The sequence below is a fragment of the Nerophis ophidion genome, linkage group LG27, assembly GCF_033978795.1.
Source record: "Nerophis ophidion isolate RoL-2023_Sa linkage group LG27, RoL_Noph_v1.0, whole genome shotgun sequence".
Taxonomy (NCBI): Eukaryota; Metazoa; Chordata; class Actinopteri; order Syngnathiformes; family Syngnathidae; genus Nerophis; species Nerophis ophidion.
In genome coordinates this window covers 16,645,825-16,671,501 of record NC_084637.1, presented here as the reverse complement: position 1 = coordinate 16,671,501, position 25,677 = coordinate 16,645,825, and the positions used below count along the sequence as shown (strand labels likewise).

The 25,677-nt window shown below is 40.8% G+C and overlaps 1 protein-coding gene across 3 annotated transcripts in view; it reads right to left on the bottom strand.

Annotated features, from left to right (window-relative positions):
* The window catches only part of LOC133544158 (fibroblast growth factor 14-like), a 203,979-nt gene that overhangs the window by 58,751 nt on the left and 119,551 nt on the right, over positions 1–25,677 (bottom strand). For all 3 annotated transcript variants that reach the window (XM_061889254.1, XM_061889255.1, XM_061889256.1), the window contains exon 3: positions 6,596–6,699. In XM_061889254.1, the coding sequence (XP_061745238.1) occupies positions 6,596–6,699 (104 nt within the window). The remainder of the gene's footprint in view (positions 1–6,595; positions 6,700–25,677) is intronic.

Here is a 25,677-nt window from a genome sequence, read left to right as displayed (position 1 = left end):
TTGCCTGTCAAAACTTTCATTTTTTCTTCTTTCATGGCGTCTTCCTAGTCCCATTTTGTTTGTTTTTGCTACTGAAGCGATCAAGTCGCTCGACAAGCCTTCGTCCGCAACACTTGAAGCGTGGGCTCATTAAAGGAGCGCTGTGATTTTCATGCTTCGTGATTCAATAAATAACGGATGGACATGAAGATGACAGAAAAAATATATCAGCCAAGAATCCAAACTCTGTGTAAATATTAGGGAGGTAACGGTATCAAAATTTCACGGTACAATATTGTCACGGTATTAGGGCCACGGTACGATAATGTTGTGGCATAGTGAGTAAATCAAAGGCCTACTGAAATGAGATTTCCTTATTTAAACAGGAATAGCAGGTCCATTCTATGTGTCATACTTGATTATTTCGCGATATTGTCATATTTTTGCTGAAAGGATTTAGAAGAGAACATCAACGATAAAGTTGGCAACTTTTAGTCGCTAATAGAAAAGCCCTGCCTTTACCGGAAGTCACAGGCGATGACATCACCCGTTGAGGGCTCCTCACATTCGTCAATTTCCCCATTCATTTGAGCGAGGATGGAAGATTGTGTTTGAGGATATTGATAGCGACGGACTAGAAAAAAATAATAAAAATAAATAATGTGATTGCATTGGGACGGATTCAGATGTTTTTAGACACATTTACTAGGATAATTCTGGGAAATCCCTTATCTTTCTATTGTGTTGCTAGTGTTTTAGTGAGTTTAATAGTACCTGATAGTCGGAGGGGTTTGTCCACGGGTGTCTTGAGGCCAGTGTCTGATGGAAGTCGACGGCAGCTGTATGGACGGCACAAGCTCAGCTGATCTCCGGTAATCGGTGACTTTTTACCACAATTTTCTCACCAAAAACTGCTGGTTGAAATTTGGTCGGGATCCATGTTCGCTTGACCGCTCTGATCCATAGGAAAGCTTCACCTCCGGGAATTTTAAACAAGGAATCACTGTGTGTTTGTGAGGCTAAAGCCTAAAGCTTACCAACTCCTTCTCTCTACCTTGACTTCTCCATTATTAATTGAACAAATTGCAAAAGATTCAGCAACACAGATGTCCAAAATACTGTGTAATTATGCAGTTAAAGCAGACAACTTTTAGCTGTGTGTGCGCATCGCTAATATTTCCTAATAGCCCATGACGTCACGAGTACACGTCATCATTCAGCGACGTTTTCAACAAGAAACTCCCGGGAAATTTAAAATTGCAATTTAGTAAACTAAAAAGGTCATATTGGCATGTGTTGCAATGTTAATATTTCATCATTGATATATAAACTATCAGACTGCGTGGTCGGTAGTAGTGGGTTTCAGTAGGCCTTTAAGTGGCAGGAATGTTTAGGCTAAACAGTGATTTTGGTGCAAATAACTGTGCAGGAAAAATCTATTTTACAAGCAAATAAAAAAATAAATAAATACAAATACTTACAATTGAATGTCTTTGAAGTGAAAATACAAACATCCAGTACAAAAAGTGTGAAACATTAATGCACAGTTTAGTGTCTTTAAACTTGTTCTTTCTACACAGTGATGGGCAGTAACAAGTTACATGTAGCTTGGCGGTAGCTTACCTAATCTTTTAATGAGAAGCTTTTCCTGTAGCTTAGCTACTTTTAGACCCATGCAGCGAGGTAGCTTACATCAAAGCTACAAGGTACACAGAGAGAAAATGGACTGCGAATCCAGGCAAAAAAACAAATATGGAGAAAATAAAATGACCTGGATGAATGAGAGCATCCATACATAAGGAGAAAATCCATGATGATTGGTTGGTGTTTGTATGATGAGTCACAATTGGCTAAGGTTAGGGTGAAACATTACGGACTGGCCAGAGGAAAGATAAAGCGGAGTCATCGAAACTAGTAAAATGAAAACAGTCACGCACTCATGTCACATGACGACGAGGGAGGCGGCGACAGAGGCACGCTTCAAGCTGACGACTCAAAAAGAAAAAACAGAAACATACTTGAAAATGGCAGAGAGATTCTCTTTCGCAGATTACAACTTTTCTTAAGTGATGAAGACGATGTGCAGGAAACCATATTAACACAAATGGATGCATTGAAAAAAAACAATGTCCAAAACCTTAGTTTTTAGTTGTTTACTTTTTAAACCCAAATCAGAACTACTTCTCTTCATCTAAGATGTCCAACACATATTTAGGAACACACATTACGGTGAGTTGAGTTCATGAAAAGTTTAACCGCACAAAACCGTTACCAAAGGTTCCCAAACAACACACAAGTCATTGGTTCTTTTTTTCTCAAGATATATGAATAGATGCTGTTTTTTTACTCTATGTAGACTAAATGCAAACTAAATAAACTAAATAAATACATACAATGGGGTGTGGGGACCCCTGGTATGGCGTCCCCAGCTAAATGACAGATAGTTAATAGTTATGGACCCTTATTGGGTCCATTTTTACACTCTCAATTACATTAACATTGATATTATTATTAGGGGCGGCATGGCGTAGTGCAATGGTTTTCAACCAGTGTGCCGCGGCACACTAGTGTGCCGTGAGAGATCGTCAGGTGTGCCGTGGGAAATTATGTAATATCTCCTAATTAACCATTGTCGGGTGCCTACTGTAATAAAGTGCGGCAGATAATGTCATACTCTTCAATTTCAGTAGGTGGCAGCAGAGGGCGATAAATACCTGTAAAAACAATCGAATTAGCTGAGTGACACGTGACAGTGACGTGTGTGGGATCGCAGCAAGAGGAGGCAAACATGTGACAGTGATGGAAAAGTTTTTGAGAAGAGAAAATGTAAAAAATGTAAATACTCATTGAACTGAAACAAGATCGGGGTTTAAAGCTAAACTTTGCTGATCTTCCTTTGGACAGTTTTTGGTTACCTGTTGCCAAGGAGTTCCCCATTCTGGCCAACAAAGCCATTTTGACATTGCTCCCGTTTTCAACCACATATCTATGTGAGCTGAGCTTCTCAAGCTTAACTGCGATAAAAATTAAAAACAGAAAGAGACTGAGAGCTGTTGATGAAGAGCTTCGTGTGTGTCTTTCTGCAATTTCTGCCAGGATATCCATTTTGTGTTCATGGAAACAGGCCCAGGTTTCACACAAGGTGAGTATAAACATATTTAGAAACTATAATATTAACTATATGTATTATATACTGTGTTAGAGTGTCATTTTGTGTCATTTTGGTTGGTGGTGTGCCGCAGGATTTTATAAATGTATAAAGTGTGCCGCGGCTCAAAAAAGGTTGAAAACCACTGGCGTAGTGGGTAGAGCGGCCGTGCCAGAAACCTCAGGGTTGCAGGTTCGCTCCCCGCCTATTGACATCCAAATTTTGTCCATGGGCAGGACACTTCACCCTTGCCCCCGGTGCCGCTCACACTGATGAATGATGTATGAATGAGGGGAGGGTCGGAGGGGCCGCAGGCGCAAACTGGCAGCCACGCTTCCGTCTGTCTACCCCAGGGCAGCTGTGGCTACAGATGTAGCTTACCACCACCAGGTGTGAATGAATGATGGGTTCCCACTTCTCTGTGAGCGCTTTGAGTATCTAATAATAGAAAAGTGCGATATAAATCCAATTTTAATATTATTAATTATTATACATGTGGGCCCATAGATAGGAAATGCCGTTAAATGTAGCAAAACTTTTGCCGTGTAGCTTGTACTGTAGCTAGCTACAATTCTCCGGGGATAGCTTCCCCGGTAGCTTAGCTACATTTAATCGAGAGTACCTTGTAGCTTAGCTTACTACGTTTTCTGAGTAGCTTGCCCATCACTGCCTCTACAGTGGACATATTTTTTATATCAGTTAGGAAAATGCAGTTTATACAAAATGTTAACTTACTTCACGGTGGCAGAGGGGTTAGTGCGCCTGCCTCACAATACGAAGGTCCTGCAGTCCTGGGTTCAAATCCAGGCTCGGGATCTTTCTGTATGGAGTTTGCATGTTCTCCCCGTGAATGCGTGGGTTCCCTCCGGGTACTCCGGCTTCCTCCCACTTCCAAAGACATGCACCTGGGGATTGGTTGATTGGCAACACTAAATTGGCCCTAATGTGTGAATGTGAGTGTGAATATTGTCTGTCTATCTGTGTTGGCCCTGCGATGAGGTGGCGACTTGTCCAGGGTGTACCCCGCCTTCCGCCCGATTGTAGCTGAGACAGGCGCCAGCGCCCCCCGCGACCCCAAAAAGGAATAAGCGGTAGAAAATGGATGGATGGATGGATACAATTTAACTTTTAATAATGTAAATATCTGTCCAGGGTGTATCCTGCCTTCGGCCCGATTGTAGCTGAGATAGGCTCCAGCACCCCCCGCTACCCCGAAGGGAATAAGCGGTTGGATGGATAAATACCTCACTAATTGACGTTTAGACTCGCTGGCTTCAAATATATTTTACCTCGGCGCGGTGCACCTGGCCTTTTAGCGAGTCTGTTTTGGCTTGGCACGCTGCAAATGAACATGGCCCGCTAAAGAGATTATGTTTTCATCAGGGTTTGTTTGTGTGTTTGCTAGTGTTACAGTCCCTGTTTCGTGGTCTAGTCAACAAGGGGCGCGTAGCATAAAAGATGGACACTTTGAACTTACTTGTTCTTGAGCGGTGTATTAAAAAAATGTTAGTATAAATTAACGTGTTGCTGTCAGCGAGTTGGGAGCATGGTGACCAGCTGGGCCGGCAATCCGAGAGAATATCTCTGTCCACGTAACGGAAAAGCAGTTTATTTTCAAACCAGCCAACGCAAAAGCGCCAGAACAAAACTACACTCACCAAGTTTCCGTTTGATATTGTCAAATGTCACAGCATTATTGTCATACTTGCCAAACCTCACGGATTTTCCGGGAGACTCCCGAAAATCAGCGCCTCTCCCGAAAACCTCCCGGAAAAAATGTTCTCCCAAAATTCATACGGAGCTGGAGGCCACGCCTCCTCAGCTCCATGCGTACCTAAGTGGGGACAGCCTGTTTTCACGTCCACTTTCCCACTATATAAACAGCTTGCCTGCCCAATCACGTTACAACTTCTACGTATTTTAATAAAAAACTTCACACACAAGGAGACAAAGCAGAAGAACGAGGAGGTTACAGCCATGGCGACGCCGTCTGTAATAGAGTGATTCTATGTTGTCTGTCGCCATCTCCTGGTGAATGTTGGCTATAGCGTTATGGGGTTGCTTTTTGATTGGCCAACTATTTATGTAATGTTGCGCACCTGACGGCAAGTGAATCTCGCCAGTACGCAAATGGCAGAACAAAGGTTACTCAAATAGTGAAAGGTAAGTGTTGTTGTTTTTTTAGTAACCAGCAAGCACAGTACAGTTAGTAGAACAACTGTGTTTTTATTACTGTGTATTTGATAGGTGCCGTCTGAAATCCAACTATTTCTTTTATTTATATATATAATCAAATAAATATATATAGCTAGAATTCACTGAAATTCAAGTATTTCATACATATATATATATATATATATATATATATATATATATATATATATATGAAATACTTGAGTTGGTGAATTGTAGATGTAAATATAGTCCTCCCCTCCTAACCACGCCCCCCGCCCCAACCACGGCCCAAACAACGCCTTCGCCCCACACCTCCAGAAATCTGAGGTCTCAAGGTTGGCAAGTGTGATTATTGTAAATATTTTGAAAATGCAATACTGCGGTCCTTATAAAACCTAGTAAATATCCCATTTGTTAGTAGATGTATTTATTAAATACAAAAATAGGATATTACTTGTTATATAAGTAAAGAAGAGCAGGCAGCAGCTTACACATTTTCATTCTTTCTATAACATCCAGGAAGAAATTATGTCAGCCATCTTAATACAAATGCCTCAACTACAAGCTACGTGAAAGAGCGCAGAATTGTTTTTATTGAAATGTTCACAATATTTCAGGGTTGCTTACGTGGAAACCTTACAATTAGTTACATCCATAATCTTCTATAAAATTGTATAAAATTGAGTAGATGGCGAGTTACTGTGATGTAGAGAAATCCCATATCTTTACCAATTCTCCCGGGAGTTTTCCCAAATCTCAATTCACGCTAACGTGCAATTTGATTTCTAAATGATGAATTTTTTAATTGTACTTAACTGCATCAAAAACAAATCCTGCCATTTTCTCCAAGGACTCACGCTGCACTGTCGACAACATGACAACTGACACTTTCACCTTGCTCTTTTCATCCCTTAGCGAGCCCTTGTTCTACCTGCTGATGGCCGACGCCAGCAACTGAGTTTGCTAGCCATTGTTCATCAGCTCACGGGAGGAGTCATCGCATAAATTCATTGACTTTTCTTTTGACTAGTCTCTAATCCATGAAGGCTTTCTTTTAGTTATAATAAAGAAAGCCCACAGTCAACTGTCCTTCTGGGACTTTCCATGAACATCAGAAAAAGTTGAATCTGATAACCATAGTAATAAAAAAAGTGTGATTTCTTTAAAACAGCAAAACATATGTGTGCATTGAAAAATATCATCCCAGAAAATTAGAATTTACACTTTTTGCAACCTTAATGTCAACAAATACGTTGATTTCCGATAAGTGTGTGTGCATGCGTGTGTTCTTACTGAGGAGTAGAGGTGACCCTCTCCGTTCATGGCGATGTAGAGACCAGTCTTGACTGATTGGATGGCCACCACTCTGAGACCCACGGGAATTAAGTTGAACAGAGCTGTGGACAAAGATAAAACAGAGTGGTCGGTTGGCCATAAGTGTGTGAGTGGACCAGCTCTGACAGAATTCTAAACAAAGAGTTTACACATAACACAACACCAATGTCGATGGATGCAACTCTTAAAGAGGACCTATGATTAATTTTGTCTTTTCTGACGTAATGCTTGTGTTAAACAATGCCAAAGCTTCAAATCATAACGTTCATGCATTGTGGCATGATCTTGCAAGCCTCTGATGGCTGAAAACTGTATCACGATATAAGTGTTTTTTATCGGTCAATATCAATAATTGATATTTTTATGACCCATCTAAAATAAAATAAAAAAGGACCAGGACAAAAATAAAATAAATGGAAAGAGTTTTATCTAAAATTTAACAGTCCTCTGATTATAATCCTCTCATCTTTCAAGGCAGAAATTAAAGGAAATTTCAACACAAGTATGGAAAACAATCAATGTAAACAAAATTCGAAAATCACATTGAACGCTTGACAATAACCTCTTAAGGGCCTACTGAAATGAGATTTTCTTATTTAAACGGGAATAGCAGGTCCATTCTATGTGTCATACTTGATCATTTCGCGATATTGCCATATTTTTGCTGAAAGGATTTAGTAAAGAACATCCACGATAAAGTTAGCAACTTTTGGTCTCTAATAAAAAGGCCCTGCCTTTACCGGAAGTATGTGCGCGTGACGTCACGAGTTGCAGGGCTCCACACATATTCACATTGTTTTTAATGGGAGCCACCAGCATTAAGAGCAATTCAGACCGAGAAAGTGACAATTTCCCCATTATTTGAGCGAGGATGAAAGATTTGTGAATTAGGATATTCATAGTGAAGGACGAGAAAAAAAAAAAAAAAAAAAAAAAAAAAGCGACGGCTGCGGGTGGCGGCAGTGTGAGCGTTTCAGATGTAATTACACACATTTACTAGGATAATTATGGAAGATCCCTTATCTGCTTATTGTTTTAATAGTGTTTTAGTGAGATTTTAAAGATTGTAAAGCCATACCTCGGTGACACGCAGTGTCTCAGAAAGAAGCCGAGGAGCCAAGCTCACAGCTGCCTTTTAAACAGCTGCTGCAGGACGACAAATAATTCAAAGATTTTTCCGGTAAGATTTATATCCCAATTTCCCCATCCAAAAACATGCTGGTTGACGTAGAGAAAACATGTTCGCTTGACCGCTCTGCTTCACAACAAACAAAGAAACACCGGCTGTGTCTCGGTGCTAAAGACAGCTACAATCCACCGCTTTCCACCAACAGCGTTGTTCTTTATAGTCTCCATAATTAAATGAACAAATTGCAAAAGATTCAGCAACACAGATTTCCAAAATACTGTGTAATTATGCGATTAAAGCAGACGACTTTTAGCCGTGTTTAGTGCAGCGCTAATATTTCCTTACAGTCCGTGACGTCACGCGTACGCGTCATCAATCCACGACGTTTTTAACATGAAACTCGCGGGAAATTTAAAATTGTAATTTAGTAAACTAAAAAGGCCGTATTGGCATGTGTTGCAATGTAAATATTTCATCATTGATATATAAACTATCAGACTGCGTGGTCGGTAGTAGTGGGTTTCAGTAGGCCTTCAAAATTAAAGTGCAAAATTAAGAAATACGTAAAGAAATGCTTAATAAAGTGTAACAAAATAGTGCAACGTGTGTGTGGAGAGGCGGAGCCAACAGTCCGACAGAGACGCGGGGATGGCGAGCGAGCGGCGAGGCGTGCCAGGAGCGACGCCACAATCAAGATCAGGTGCGTGGATCGCGCACCTGTATATGATTAATGAATCCTCTCGCACTGTTTAAAAGGGCGGCAGCCGTGAACGTCGCGGAGAGAGTGTGAGAGACATCGACAGAACTAGACGAGGTGCATGCAACCCGGAAGAGAGCGAACAAAAGGGAGAGCGAGAGGCAGATGACGAGGGCGACTGAAAAGCAACCCGAAAAATACTTAACTAATTGGAAAATAAAGAAAGTCAAAACTGCTCAAACCCATGTCCTTCCTTCGTGGTCCCGGGAACCCGCACGACAGCAAAAGTCGTTCACAGTGTGAAAATGTAAACGTAGGGAAACCTGAAAAGAACTATTTCCTGCCGGTTGAGTGCCGGATGTGACAGCACTCAACCGGCAGTACCTATGTTAAAAGGGTGAGCGCGGAAAAGGTTGTGTAGTATTACCGATATTGGTAGGGACCACACTATGAACTATTTTTTTTAAAAATCCAAAAAACTTCCAAACTGTTGAGGTGACTTTTCCTGTGTTATCCACAATTTCTTGGCTCTCTGCAGCACTATTTTTTTTCTATCTTTTCTCACTCAATGCAAACAATCAACCTTGAGACAACAAAATGGCGCAACTAAATTTGATACTGTTACCTGATTGGCTGTTCGTGTGCCACTCCCACTGATCAATGATCCTTTCCTGCGTTGCGCATAATAACACCTGCAGTATGTGCGACATGCAGTGACATAAATGCTCCCAATACTCCAAATCAGGGATGTCCAAAACCCGGCCCTCTGGCATTTTCTATTTGGCCCAAGAGACAACAGCACAAGTTCAATTTCAATAAGCAATCTGGCAGTACGGGGGTTTTCAATTTAAATTTGAATACCCAGGGGTCTGAGAGTTAGCAAAATGTCACCATCTTGTGGACAGTGTGAAAACCTCAGGTCAGTGACCATTACGTGTACTTTTATGACATAAGCATAGGATTCACTTGTATTTGCCCAATACAAACAAGCTTTCCTAGTCATGGTGCAGAAAAGAAAAAAAAATCAACCAGCAGAAAAAGTCAACACATGTGGTCACGCATAACACAACCAGCTCACTAAACTTTGTGGATATTATAAAAAAAAAACTCCCATCACCATTAAAAAAAAGTAATTACACCCAGTTAAATCCATTGCAAGGTATACATACACATATATTTATGCATGTATATATATATATATATATATATATATATATATATATAAATATATATATATACATACATACATATTTATACACATATATATATATATATATATATGTGTGTATATATATATATATATATATGTGTGTGTATATATATATATATATGTGTGTGTATGTATATATATATGAGTGTGTAAACATATATACATACACATACAGTATATACATATACATTTACATACAGTATATAAAACATATATATTAGGGGTGTAAGGGTACACAAACATTTCGGTTTGGTACGTACCTCGGTATAGAGGTCACGGTTCGGTTCATTTTCGGTACAGTAAGAAAACAAAATACACATTTTTGGGGTTATTTATTTACCAAATTTGTAAACAATGGCTTTATCCTTTTAACATTGGAGACACTATAATAATTCTGCCCACGTTAATCAACATTTAACTGCCTTAAATTGTTGCTCGGATTAAATAAAATGACAAAACCTTTCTTCTACATATATAAAGTGCAACATTAAACAGTTTCAAGTCAACTCATCATGCTTAAGTTTAAGTTTGTAGGTCAAAAGGTTCATAGTGATGTTAGTAGTAGTTGACTGGGAGGTTTTTATTATCATTTGGGGAGAGTACACTGCCTTATGCTCACCTGCTAAACACCTATCTGCCCGACGCTGAAACATTTACTACATGCGCTCTGAATACGCACTGCTGATTGGCTGTTACCGCTATATATGTAACCAATCAGATGGTTGTGTGGGTGGGACAATGCTGGGTGCTGAGACAGAGGCAGAAGAAGCAAAGCAGCTTGTTAAGTCTTTAGCTTAGAAACTCGTTCGGTACACCCCTGTACCGAACCGAAACCCCCGTATCGAAACGGTTCTATACAAATACACGTACCGTTACACCCCTAATATATATACACATACGTACACACATTTAAATATACATACATTTTTGTACACACACAGACACACACACACACACACACGCACACGCACAAGCACAAGCACACAGTTACTTTGCATGCATTCGGCTCCTGGACAAGTGTTTTTAGTCCAATGCGGTCCCCCCAGTCAAAACGTTTGGGCAACCCTGCTCTACATCAATCAGTGAGTGTGCTGGTGTACCTAATGCTGTGACTGTGTGAATCAATATACTGTAATGTTTAAGAAATTTATTTTTGACCCTGTCTGGAAAAAAATACAGGTGACAACTTGAATATACATATCCAAACAGCGTACATTTCTAAAAGATAAATGATGATACTTTTGAAGAGGGTGCGGCGTGGTTTCATTTGCAATCTGGGAATGTTTCCAAGATCGAACATCTTGCAGACAGGCTCCAAAACAGGTTATAAAAGTGACTGTGGAGCAAGATTTACACCAAAAGGTATCCAATACATATTATGTAGACCAGGGGTATCATATTAATTTTCAGTGAGGACCACATCACAGTTATGGCTGCCTTCAGGTGGTCGCATGTAAATGTGAATATAAATACATTAAGGCCTTAAAAAAGAAACCTGTTAACTCATGTGATTAATCAAACATTTTTATAATTACCAGGTAAATATTTAGTTTAATCACAACATTTATTTCAACTGTACTTGCTACTTTACCTCAACCATGGGTACTAACTTGAAAGACAGCATGGGTTGCGATAGGGTCAATGATCGGGTGCAATCAAGGTCGCCTTAATGCCCGGGCGGTTCTCACGAGAGAACATTGGCTAAAGAGAGGTTTGTGGGGTGGGGGTGTGTGTGTGTGCGTGTTTTAGGGGCAGCAAAGCCCTGTCTGTCTGTTATTTCATTTAACTCCATTGAGTTTAGGGATGAATAGTCTCTCCTATTGCAATTGTACTATTTTTTCAGCTATAGTTACATTAATCATTAGTAATGCAGCAGCCTAGTTTTGAATAGCAGGGTCCCTGCTATCACATGTTGATAAAAATACAACACCTTATGTTAAGGGGGCCCTGAGTGCAATGCAAACATCAGTGCAAAAATGAGTGAAGAAACTTGGACCGTTGTGCTCACTGGTATATATCACTCCAAAATACTTTCAGGGTCGCGAGGGTGTTGGGCCTATCTCAGCTGCATTCGGGTGGAAGGCGGGGTAAATAAATCACAAAAAAATTAAAAGGTGCCATATGTAAGAATTACTTGTCAAGTAATCATTAAATGACCCTGATAGGTCAAATGTGATTACCGTATTTTCCGGACTATAAGGTGCACTGGATTATAAAGCGCACCTTTAATGAACGCCTATTTTAATATTTTGTTCATACATAAGGCGCACCGCATCATAAGGCGCATAGAATAGCTGCTACAGTAAAAGCTGGGGTTACGTTATGCATCCATTAGATGGAGCTGCGCTAAAGGGAATGTCAACAAAACAGTCAGATAGGTCCGTCAAACGTTATTATTAGATTACAAACCAGCGTTCTGACAACTCTGTTCACTCCCAAAATGAATAAACAGCTGTTTTGTTATTTACCCCGATTTCAATAAATATGTCAAAAACTGTCTGATACTGTTACGGTAAATCAAACGTTAGTGTGATCACAATATAGTAACACTCGAAATAGTGCAAAGCAAAATATATCAATAACTCAACTTTGCTCAAACAATAATGTCACACAACATAACACACAAAATAGACATGTAAAGCTCACTTTATTAAGTTATTCCTAATCCACGAATCCCTCAAATTCTTCTTCTTCAGTGTTCGACTCAAACAGTTGGGCGGATACTAGGGGTGTAACGGTACGTGTATTTGTATTGAACCGTTTCGGTACGGCACGCGGGCGTACCGAACGAGTTTAGAAGCAGAAGTCTTCACAAGCTGCTCTGCTTTCTGCCTCTGTGGCTCTGTCTCAGCAGCAAGCATTGTCCTGCCCACACAACCATCTGATTGGTTACATACAAAGCCAATCAGCAGTGCGTATTCAGATGGCTGTAACAGCCAATCAGCAGCGCCTATTCAGACTTCAAAACGATGTGGTCAATGCTTTAGCGTCGAGCAGAGATATTCGTTTAGCAGGGGAGCAGCGCACTCTACCCAAATTATACTAAACACTTCCCAGTCACAACTATTACTAACATCACTATGAGCCTGTTGACCTTCTAGAAACTTAAACTGCAGCTCAGCTAGCTCACAGTATAGGCTTGAGGTCAGGGCTAATTAGCTTTTAGCGTAATGTTAGCTCATTTTGCTGTGTGTGTGTGAGTGTGTGTGTGCGTGCGTGTGCGTGTTTTAGGGGCAGCAAAGCCCTGTCTGTCTGTTATTTTATTGAACTCCATTATGTTTAGGGATGAATAGTCTCTCCTATTGCAATTGTAATATTTTTTTCAGCTATAGTTACATTAATCATTAGTAATGTATCAGCATAGTTTTGAATAGCAGGGTCCCTGCTATCACATGATAAAAATACAACATTTACACGATAAAAATCAACTACAGGCTTCCCAAATGCCATCCATCCATCCATTTTCTACCGCTTATTCCCTTTCGGGGTCGCGGGGGACGCTGGTGCCTATCTCAGCTACAATCGGGCGGAAGGCGGGGTACACCCTGGACAAGTCGCCATCTCATCGCAGAGCCAACACAGATTGACAGACAACATTCACACTCACATTCACACACTAGGGCCAATTTAGTGTTACCAATCAACCTATCCCCAGGTGCATGTCTTTGGAAGTGGGAGGAAGCCGGAGTACCCGGAGGGAACCCACGCATTCACGGGGAGAACATGCAAACTCCACACAGAAAGATCCCGAGCCTGGATTTGAACCCAGGACTGCAGGACCTTCGTATTGTGAGGCAGACGCACTAACCCCGTAATAAATTAAGCATGATGAGTTGACAAACAGTTTCAATGGAAGCTGTTTAATGTTGCACTTTTTTTATGTAGAAGAAAGGTTTTTTCGTTTTATTTAATCAAAGCAACAACTTGAGGCAGTTTAATGTGGATTAACGTTGGCAGAATTATTATAGTGTTCCCAATGTTAAAAAGATAAAGCCATTGTTTACAAATTTGGTAAACAAATAACCCAAAAACGTATATTTTGTTGTTTTCTTACTGTACCGAAAATTAACCGACCCGTGACCTCTAAACCGAGGTACGTACCGAACCGAAATTTTTGTGTACCGTTACACCCCTAGCGCATACAGCATCCAAAATGTCCGGCTCCGTCTCGTCGAAGTCGTCATTAAACGAGTCAGTGATGCTGCTGTTAATGTTAAATTCTTTTGCTGCTGCTCTATTCCCGTGTTCTACTATGTGACTGATCATCAACTACGGCTTCTTCTTCTACGGGGGTAAATAAGGTAGACGGCTTATTACCGTAGAAGAAGAAGCGCAGGGTGCATGCTGGGATATATGACTGCGGGAGGCATGCCAAAATATAAGAAAAGAAAATAAGCTAGACGGCTGTTTACCGTAGTTGCGAGACCTCTTGTGGCATGTTTAATTCGGACACTGAAGAAGAAGAATTCGAGGGATTCATGGATGAGGAATAACTTAATAAAGTGAGCTTTACGTGTTTATTTTGTGTGTTGTGTTGTGTGACATTAACGTTTGAGCAACGTCGAGTTATTGATATATTGTTATTGCTTTGCACTATTTCGAGACGTCGTTAATGGAGTCAGTGTCGCTGCTGTCGTCTAGCAGTTCAGTGACAATTCCTGTTTTCCTGAAATCATGTCTCTCAATAGGAGCCATTTTGGGGTCTTTTCATGTAAACACACAAATGGAAATGAAACGGCACAGCCTGGCGGAGTCATATATCCCTATGGGGGAAAATGAAATCGGTGGCTGCTTACCGTAGTTGTGAGACCTGTTGTGGCTCAATATTGGTCCAGATATAAGGCTGTCAGCTTTTGAGAAAATTTTAGGTTTTTAGGTGCGCCTTATAGTGCGGAAAATACGGTAATAAATCATGTTCTTTTTGAATACCAGTAGTTCAGCCGGCATATGCTCATTTCAAAATTACATTTTACAGCCATGAAATCTTATTGTGTTCATTTCGATGACCCGCCCTCCACCGTTTTAACGAATTAGAATTCTGTGAGTGTGTTACATCCAGGTTGCCAGTTACGCAGCGCCATCTTCGTCTAGCTCCAGCCACTGGTAAAGTTATGAAACTTGTGGGACCTTAATAAATCTAAAAGGCCTCGCTAGGATTTTCAAGTTATGACAAAGCCAGGAACCAAACAAGAATTTGTATCGGGGAAGCCTTTGAAAGATGGAGACGATCAAAAGGTAGAGAAGATTTTTTCATCCGACGCCAAACTTGCTAATTTCCTCCTTGATAAGCAAGTAAGGCATTTACGTTTTCTTATTACTTATAATAAATGGAAATGAAAATTTAGTATGTAAACTATATTGTCCAATACAGTCTATGATGTTGTCCAACAAAGCTAGTATGTTAATGCAACGAATGCTTAGCATGCTAGCCCGGTCAATGGGAGCATACGTATAGCCCAGTTCGACGACACAATGACATGTAAGCTAACGGGTGAAATATAAGCCTGTTAGACTTTATGTGTCAGGCTTTCCCCTGACAGTTTGTTTGTGTTTTAGTTTTTTTCCTCTGCATTTGTCTTGGTTTCCTCTGTGTGTTTAGTATTTCCTGTTTTTAGTTCCTGTCAGCGCTTTTATTTGGTCCATTTCCTGTTTTTTCCCCTGTGCGCTGTTTTCACCTCAGCTGCGGCTGATGAACATCTGGCCACACCTGGTGTCAATCAGCCCGATTCTATTTGAGTCTGTTTTTGTCCTCCAGTCAGTTGCTGGATTATTGTCATGTCGATGTCTCTCTTGTCATTGCTACCTGTCGTGTTTTGTCAATGCAGCGTTGCGGTAAGCTTTATTTGATAGCGGTTTTTAGCTTACTGCCTTTTGTTCCCTGTTTCCAAGATTGTTTTTATATTATATGTACGACTTCTGTTTCCTGCTTGATTCTTGCTAGCTTCCATGCTAAATTCCTTTTTGTTTTCTAGCTCCCGTGCTAGCTCCCTTAGTTTGTTATCCGCCTCCTGCGCGCTTTGTGTTAGTACCCTTTTGTTTGTTTCTTGTTCTATTATTTAAATTAAATCATGTTTTCTCACTCCACTCCTGCCTCCATCTCTGCATCTTGGGGTTTGTCACAAACTAACTCTGACAGTATGTCTATGTGTAATCCAACTGACAGGGCAAAATATATTTTCGAAAAATAAAACTTAGGTGGGTATGGGTAGTGTCAGTGCCTATTTCGTTCCTAATATGCGGATACGCTTAGCAAACAGGTTCCAACATTAGCATGGCCGTCATGTGAAACGTATGGAGGCCGCCAAATCACATTATGAAATAATTCCTCATTTGTGTTTGCATATTGTGGACTTAATGTACCAAATTATATGGCAATCTGAAACGTTAGAAAAGGTAGCCTATAGGCATACCTTGGTAGAATTTCTCTTATTTAGTTTTGGTTGTACATTAGCCTTCTAAGCATGCTCTACTTATTTTCACCAGTATAACCATTGCTAGCGTTGGTTGTAGTTTGTTTTAGTCTTTGTTTTCTGATAGTACCGACAATAACCATGTGATTGCCATTTGTTGTGATATTGCACGCAGGATGACGTACTTCTTCCTGAAAATACCCTAATTTCTTTGTAAAATGTGTTGGTTGGAGATTTGTTATTGACAAACCACTTGTCTATTCAGCTATTATGGTTCCAGCACCTCAACCTCTAGTGAGAGGCATTGGAAGTTTGAAGTTCCTTGGAGTAGCCCAGTCGATCGAGCTGGATTTGGCTGCATATCTGGCAACCTGAGTCAGGGAGAGGGGGAGGGGACTACAGAATATTGACTGTAATTGCAGTACTATTTCTGGCCAGATTCTTACATATGGCTCCTTTAAATGACGTGTATTCAAGTAAAACATAAAAAAAAATCCTGGATAACATTCTTACAATAAAATTGCATTTGTGTCTATATATTGGGGTCTTTTTCAGGTTAATTAAAAGTATGCAAGAAAGTAATAACCTGTGATTAATCATGACTAATTCAAATTATAGAGTGTGATTAATCTGGTTTTAAAAAATAACCATTTGACAGCATTAAAGGCCTACTGAAACCCACTACTACCGACCACGCAGTCTGATAGTTTATATATCAATGATGAAATATTAACATTGCAACACATGCCAATACGGCGGGTTTGGTTTACTAAATTGCAGTTTAAAATTTCCCGCGAAGTGTCCTGTTGAAAACGTTGCGGAATGATGACGTTTATGTTGACGCGTGTTCGTGACGTTATTGGTTGGAGCGGACATTTTATCCCAGCACCACTCACGGCTAAAAGTCGTCCGATTTAACCGCATAATTACACAGTACTCTGGACGTCTGTGTTGCTGAATCTTTTGCAATGTGTTCAATTAATAATGGATTCTACAAAGAAGAATGCTGTTGGTGTATTACAGCTGCCTTTAGCAACACAAACGCAGCCGGTGTTTCTTTGTTTATTGTGAAGCTTTAATATGGAACAGAGCGGTCAAGCGAACATGGTTCTCTACCACATGTCAACCGGCAGGTTTCGGTGAGAAAATTGTGGTAATAAGTCGGCTCTTAACGTAAACATGAGCGGAGCTTGTGTCGTTCTTCCTGCAGCTGTCACAGAGGCAGCTGCGACTTTCTTGGCTCCTCCGTGGCTTCCCTCGGAGACACTGGCGGTCACCACGCCCCTCCGACTTCCAGGTATAATAATAATAGTAATAATGGATTAGATTTATATTGCGCTTTTCTATTGTTAGATACTCAAAGCGCTCACAGAGAAGTTGGAACCCATCATTCATTTACACCTGGTAGTGGTAAGCTACATCTGTAGCCACAGCTGCCCTGGGGTAGACTGACGGAAGCGTGGCAGCCAGTTTACCCCTACGGCCCCTCCGACCACCACCAATCATTCATTCATCATTCATTCACCAGTGTGAGCGGCACCGGGGGCAAGGGTGAAGTGTCCTGCCCAAGGACACAACGGCAGCGCTTTTTTTGGATGTCAATAGGTGGGAAGCGAACCTGCAACCCTCAGGTTTCTGGCACGGCTGTTCTACCCACTACGCCCCATGACTATATAATCTCACTAAAACACTAGTAACACAATAAGCAGGTAAGGGATTTTCCAGAATTGTCCTAGTAAATGTGTCTAATAACATCTGAACCGCTCCCACTGCCCTCGTCTTTTTTTTTTTTTTTTCTATTCCTTCACTCTCACTATCCTCATCCACAAATCTTTCATCCTCGCTCAAATTAAATGGGGAACTCGTCGCTTTCTCGGTCCGAATCGCTCTTGCTGCTGGTGGCTATGATTATAAAAAATGTGAGGATGTGAGGAGCTCCACAACCCGTGACGTCACGTGCACATCGTGTGCTACTTCCGGTACAGGCAAGGCTTTTTTATTAGCGACCAAAAGTTGCGAACTTTATCGTTGATGTTCTCTACTAAATCCTTTCAGCAAAAATATGGCAATATCGCGAAATGATCAAGTATGACACATAGAATGGACCTGCTATCCCCGTTTAAATAAGAAAATCTCATTTCAGTAGGCCTTTAGTTATGTCGTTATTATACGGTTGTCAATGCTTTCTATTATCAGATTTTTATGTACAAATTGATGTATAACTTGCTTTGAGACCATTAGTCAAGGTGACAAGCAGATATTTAAGTATTTATTAATAGTATATGCGGCTGCTAGACTTTAGACAAGAACAAGAAAGTTTGATCACATTACGCCTGTACTGGCTCACCTGCACTGGCTTCCTGTGCACTTAAGATGTGACTTTAAGGTTTTACTACTTACGTATAAAATACTACACGGTCTAGCTCCATCCTATCTTGCCGATTGTATTGTACCATATGTCCCGACAAGAAATCTGCGTTCAAAGGACTGCGGCTTATTTGTGATTCCCAAAGCCCCCAAAAAACCTGCAGGCTCTAGAGTGTTTTCCATTCGGGCTCCAGTACTCTGGAATGCCCTCCCAGGAAAAGTTTGAAATGCCACCTCAGTAGAAACATTTAAGTCTCACCTTAAAACTCATTTGTATACTCTAGCCTTTAAATAGACTCCCTTTTTAAACCAGTTGATCTGCCGTTTCTTTTCTTTTACTCCTATGTGGAGGGGGTCCGGTCCGATGGCCATGGATGACGTACTGGCTGTCCAGAGTCGGGACCCAGCATGGACCGCTCGTCCAGAGTAGGGACCCAGGATGGACCGCTCGTCCAGAGTAGGGACCCAGTATGGACCGCTCATCCAGAGTCGGGACCCAGGATGGACCGCTTGCCTGTGTATCGGCTTGGGACATTCCTGCGCTGCTGATCCGCCTCCGCTTGGGATGGTTTCCTGCTGGCTCCGCTGTGGACGGGACTCTCGCTGCTGTGTTGGATCCGCTTTGGACTGGACTCTCGGGGCTGTGTTGGATCCACTATGGATTGAACTTTCACGGTATCCGCTCGACATCCATTGTTTTCGTACTCTCCAAGGTTCTCATAGTCATTGTCACCGACGTCCCACTGGGTGTGAGTTTTCCTTGCCCTTATGTGGGCCTACCGAGGATGTCGTAGTGGTTTGTGCAGCCCTTTGAGACACTAGTGATTTAGGGCTATATAAGTAAACATTGATTGATTGATTGATATTTGTTGCATGAGCAGATATTAATGTTTAAAACATATGCAATTTAATGCATTAATTGTTCTATGTCAAAATGGTAAAAACAAATACATTTAGTAACAAAGAATAACAAGAACATTATGGATGCACATTATTTTCAGGCTTTTGTGGGTCACATAAAATGATGTGGAGGGCCAGATACGGGGCCTTGATTTTGTTACCTGTGATTGTGACCAAACGGATGTGTTTTAATAGATCTTAAAATCATCTTAAGTCACTTTTAGGCATTTCATTAATTTTAAGACACTAAAAGTGGACACTTGTGTTCAGACATTTTTGACAATTCTGTCCTCGATGAGAACAGTCAGATCCTTTTCCGTTCCAGCATGGCCGTGCCCCAGTAGAGCACACATTTATAAAGAAATGATTGGATGAGTTTGGTGTGAAAGAGCTCGAGAGCCCTGACTTCAACTCCGTCACACACCTTTGGAATTTACAGAGATTGTCAGCAGACGGCAGTGACCTCCGACCTCAGAAATGGTCTTCTGCATGAGTGGATACAAATTTCTAAAAACTTGTAGAAAAGTCCCAGAGGAGAGGAAGCTGCTATAGCTAGAAGAGCACTTCCATTTTCACTTTCCGTAGGTGTGATGCCGATACTCTTGTCCATAACGTTTAACATGAAACTGCTCTTTAAGTTGGAGACGATATGTGTTCAAATAATCATAAGTACCTGCCACGAAAGGCTTGATTTGCCTTCCAATCAAGGCTTGATTACACGATGGAAGGCAGAGCCCTAATCAAGACCGCTTCTAAGTACTTCTAAAATCTCTCCAGAAACCAACACACACAGCGTTCAGTGTTGAGCAGAAGAAATGTATGAAATATAGAAAATGTGATGATGCGTAACAGAAAGCTTCCAGCCGATTAGAACAGAAAATAACATTCCTATAAATGGTGTTCAGGACGTCACAGCTCTCTCTGGCTGGAGGTGAGAGATGCATTACACTCTGTTAATCCCCGTGCCGAGCCATGCGTGTCCACGATAACGTGAGAACCACAAAATGCAAACAGACGGGACATTTGATGCCCGGCACGGCACCGTCCGGATAACAGCAGAATGCGGCACACGTGGCGTAATGCAAGGACCAAGTTCATTATTTAACTGGAGGCCTTGTCAGGTACTGAGGTCACCTGGCCACAACGCAAGACACTGTAATGACGAAATGTCCAAATTGTTTGCTCCCCTATCAGGAGAACTTTTCTCTTCCGTGGCCTTTGTAAAACCCTTCTACAAAGTTGTATGGAAATCATGGGCTCGCTAAGTAGGGCTGGCCGATATGGCAAAAAAATGATCACGATGAATTTTTTCATATCATCCGATCCCGATTAATATGCCTTTTTTTGTATTATTATAGGCGATTTGTCCTGCGCATGATTATAGCGAGTACGGTTGCATCCCTACTGCAGTATCTTGTAACAGACATTTCCGCCACATTTGAATGAGGTAATATATGTAAACAGCTGACAAATGTCAGGTTGTTCTTAACTGTGTTTACTGGGGGTGCAACAGTACAGGTAACCCACGCTACGGTCCGTACCTGGTTTTAGGGCAACGGTTTTGCTTATTTTCTGGTACATTTTGTGGGGATTAAATAACTTTTTTCCTCCTAAGTTATTTTGTTATTTTTGCTTGTCATCACAAACATTCTGTAGTAACCAAAGTATCATTGGTCGAGTGAATACCAAAATACTTTTCTTTCAAGTTAACAATTAATAAACAACACATTGAAATTGTAAATTATTATTTGTATACCTCAGTGTTTTGGCAAACAACAAGCAGTGACCCAGATTGTAGAGATTTTTTTTAAAACCAAATACAGTAGCCTGCATTTAATAAAAGTACAGTGGAACCTTGATCTTAGTTCGTGGACCGAAACGTTCGTGAAGTGAGACAGATTATGAAACAATGTAAACATGAATAATTGGTTCTAGCCTCCACAAAAGTCCCCATTTTGTAATATAAAATGCACACTTTAAAGGCCTACTGAAACCCACTACTACCGACCACGCAGTCTGATAGTTTATGTATCAATGATGAAATATTAACTTTGCAACACGGCCCTTTCTTAGTTTACTAAATTGCAATTTTAAATTTCCCGGGAGTTTCGTCTTGAAAACGTTGTGTAATGATGACGTGTACGCAAGACGACACAGGTTTTTAGGAAGTATAAGCGGTATGCACACACACAGCTAAATGTCGTCTGCTTTAACGGCATAATCATACAGTATTTTGGAGATCTGTGTTGCTGAATCTCTTGCAATTTGTTCAATTAATATTGGAGAAGTCACAGTAGAAAGATGGAGTTGGGAAGCTTGAGCCTTTAGCCACACAAACACAAGGAGATTCCTTGTTTAAAATTCCCAGAGCTGAAACTTTACTATGGATCACAGCGCGGTCAAGCAGACATGGATCCCAACCGAATGTCAACCAGCAGGTTTTGGTGATAAAATTGTGGTTAAAAAGTCGCCACTTACCGGATATCAGCTGAGCTTGTGTCGTCCGTACAGCTGCCGTCGACACCCGTGAGACATGGCGTCAACACACCCGTGGACAAACCCCCCCGACTATCAGGTAATATTAAACTCACTAAAACACTAGCAACACAATAGAAGGATAAGGGATTTCCCAGAATTATCCTAGTAAATGTGTTTAAAAACATCGGAATACGTCCCAATGCTATCGCGTTTTTTTTTAACTCGATTTTTTTTTTCCTAGTCCGTCGCTATCAATATCCTCAAACACGAATCTTTCATCCTCGCTCAAATTAATGGGGAAATTGTCGTTTTCTCGGTCCGAATAACTGTTTTTTTTGGAGGCAATGTGATTATGTGAGGAGCCCCCACACTTGCGACGTCATCATCTGCGACTTCCGGTAAAGGCGAAGCTTTTTCAGGAAGTACCAAAAGTGGCGAACTTTATCATCGATTTTCTCTACTAAATCCTTTCAGCAAAAATATGGCAATATCGCAAAATGATCAAGTATGACACATAGAATGGACCTGCTATTCCCGTTTAAATAAGAACATCTCATTTCAGTAGGCCTTTAACGCGTGCGCGCACACACACACACACACACACACACACACACACACGTTTGGTGCACTTCAAACATGTTGCTACAGTAAAAAAACAAAAAAGGGGACAATTAATTTACCTTATGACTTTGAATTTTTGTGACATTTGTTGAATAGTCTAGGACAGGTAAACAAGGATAGTGTCATGTTTTACATGTTCCAGCCATCGTGAGGCGGTCCTCCATTGGCTTGTTGAGTTTGGGGTTCTGGGGAAAGAGATCCACTCTGGCATTTTTTTCTAAAATAGTCAGGTCTTATCACAGTTAAAAAGATAGGTATACATCTCCCTTTGTGAATAAAATCCAAGTTGAAGAGTCAGCATTGTCCGAGCAGTCTCGCCGCATTAAAGTTAAAAGTTAAAGTACTAATGATTGTCACACACACACTAGATGTGGCGAAATTATTCTCCGCATCTGACCCATCACCCTTGATCACCCCCTGGGAGGTGAGGGGAGCAGTGGGCAGCAGCGGTGCCACGCCCGGGAATCATTTATGGTGATTTCACCCCCAATTTCAACCTTTAATGCTCAGTGGAGTTAATGGGTCCCATTTTTTAAACCCTTCTGTATAACTCGGTCGGGATTTGAACTCACGACCTACCGATCTCAGAGCGGACACTCCAACCACTAGGCCACTGAGTAGGTTGCGTGCATCCTGCACCCGAATGCTGCTTTTTAAAAAATTTCCCAAACACCGATGGCTTGCCTTCAATTGTTCTTCCGTGCTGGTGGTTGCAGCATGGACACTTTTGGACATCAAGTCGCCATATAAATGGCAAGCCTTCTCTTAAATAATAGCCTTGGAATTGCTATCGCCAGCCAGTTGCTTCTCATTTAGCTACACTAGCAACAACTTTTCAATCTTCCCTTGCACGTTCTGTTCGTCCTTGCAAAGTTATTTAACTCCTTCGGCAAAGTCAGCAACCATATATGCATCCTTTTAGATAATGGTTGCAACTGTGGACTTGTTTTTTGCCATACATGTGAGCCAATCTAGCCAATCTCATCTAGTCTAGCTAGAACTTCGAGCAAAACAAACAAGATGTGACGTCGTGGGGCCAGCCTCTTCAAACTGCCGTTTTACAGAAGGTACTGTCATTAAAACAGCTGCCCCCGTAGTGGTTATAGTGACGAATAAAATGAAAACATTTAAAAAATTAATGAAGCGACTGTACATTGGTCACACACTTAACATATTTAGCTCGATCTCAATGTTCGTAGACCGAAAAGAACGCAAATTGAAGTGTTCATGAATCAAGGTTTCACTCTACATTAAAGTTCAGTTTGAATTTGAGTAACAGTAATGTAATGTGTACCAACACATATAAAATGTTTAAAGGCCTACTGAAACTACCCACCACACAGTCTGATAGTTTATATATCAATGAGGAAATCTTAACATTGCAACACATGCCAATACGGCCTTTTTAGTTTACTAAATTGCAATTTTTAATTTCCCGGGAGTTTTGTCTTGAAAACGTCGTGTAATGATGACGTGTACGCAAGACATCACGAGTTTTTAGGAAGTATGAGCGCTGTGCACACACACAGCTAAAAGTCGTCTGCTTTAACGGCATAATTACACAGTATTTTGGAGATCTGTGTTGTTGAATCTTTTGCAATTTGTTCAATTAATATTGGAGAAGTCAAAATAGAAAGATAGAGTTGGGGAGCTTTAGCCTTTAGCCACACAAACACACGGTTATTTCTTGTATAAAATTCCTGGAGGTGAAACTTTACTATGGATCAGAGCGCGGTCAAGCCAACATGAATCACGACGGAATGTCAACCAGCAGGTTTCGGTGAGAAAATTGTGGTTAAAAAGTCGCTTCTTACCGGAGAAAAGCTGAGCTTGTGTCGTCCATAGCTGCCATCGACTCCCCTGAGACACTGGCGTCAACACACCCGTGGAGACACACCTCCGACTATCAGGTACTGTTAAACTCACTAAAACACTAGCAACACAATAGAAAGATAAGGGATTTCCCAGAATTATCCTAGTAAATGTGTTTAAAAACATCAGAATCCGTCCCAATGCAATCGCGTTTTTATTTTCTCTAGTCCGTCGCTATCAATATCCCCAAACACAAATCTTTCATCCTCGCTTAAATTAATCGGGAAATTGTCGTTTTCTCGGTCCGAATAGCACTTTTTGTTGGAGGCTCCCATTAAAATCAATGTGAATATGTAAGGAACCCCCACACTTGTGACGTCATCGTCTGCTACTTCCGGTAGAGGCAGGGCTTTTCTCTTAGCACCGAAAGTTGCGAACTTTATCGTGGATGTTCTCTACTAAATCCTTTCAGCAAAAATACGGCAATATCGCGAAATGATCAAGTATGACACATAGAATGGACCTGTTATCCCCGTTTGAATAAGAAAATCTCATTTCAGTAGGCCTTTAATGATTATTTCAGGAACAAAATGTTTTTGGTACATGTTGTATCAGAGGAGTTGAATCTTTGCAGTATATATATATATTTATATATATATATATATATATATATATAAAATGTTTTGTATTAAATTAGTGGGTGTGTTTATTCTCCCAGTCGGGACCAATGCAGTAGTACAGTCACAAAGACATTTTGTGAGTGCCTGCAAGTTAGCATTCAGGGCAGGATTACTGGTGAGCTCAAGCAGATAGTGAAACTAAAGTCTGTCACTAAAGTCGCTCCTTTTTCTCAGTGTTGTGTTTAAATTTCTATGCTAGTGTTAGTCATATTTCTATATTTTATTCTTCTGGGTTGAACGTCCAGCTTCACTTCATAACAACACACACACACACACACACACACACACACACACACACACTCAATAAAGGCAGATTGTTCCATGCAGACATATTAACAAACATTTTCACCATGTTTGATCAAGGAAATATGTTCGCAGCTAAACATAGTGATCAAACTCAAATTAATCGCAATCATCGATCACGATCATATAATCGCCCAGCCCTATGGCTAAGTAGTATTTATTCCTAATTAGCCAACACATCATATGAAGGACCAGAGGTGTCTAAAGAACTTGTTAAGTATTTTTTTCCTATTTCTTTAACATTGCATGTCCCTTTGTGTTTCTACCCTTACAAGCTGCAAGAAGTGTGAGTTTCTATTTGAAGATGAATAAAGTATATAATAACTTGTCAAAGACATAAAGCAACTGATCAAATGCTGAAGATGACATTGTATTGAACACTTGGAAATCAAAGCCAAATAAGCTGTACAGTATTTGTGATTGGGCCCCTTTT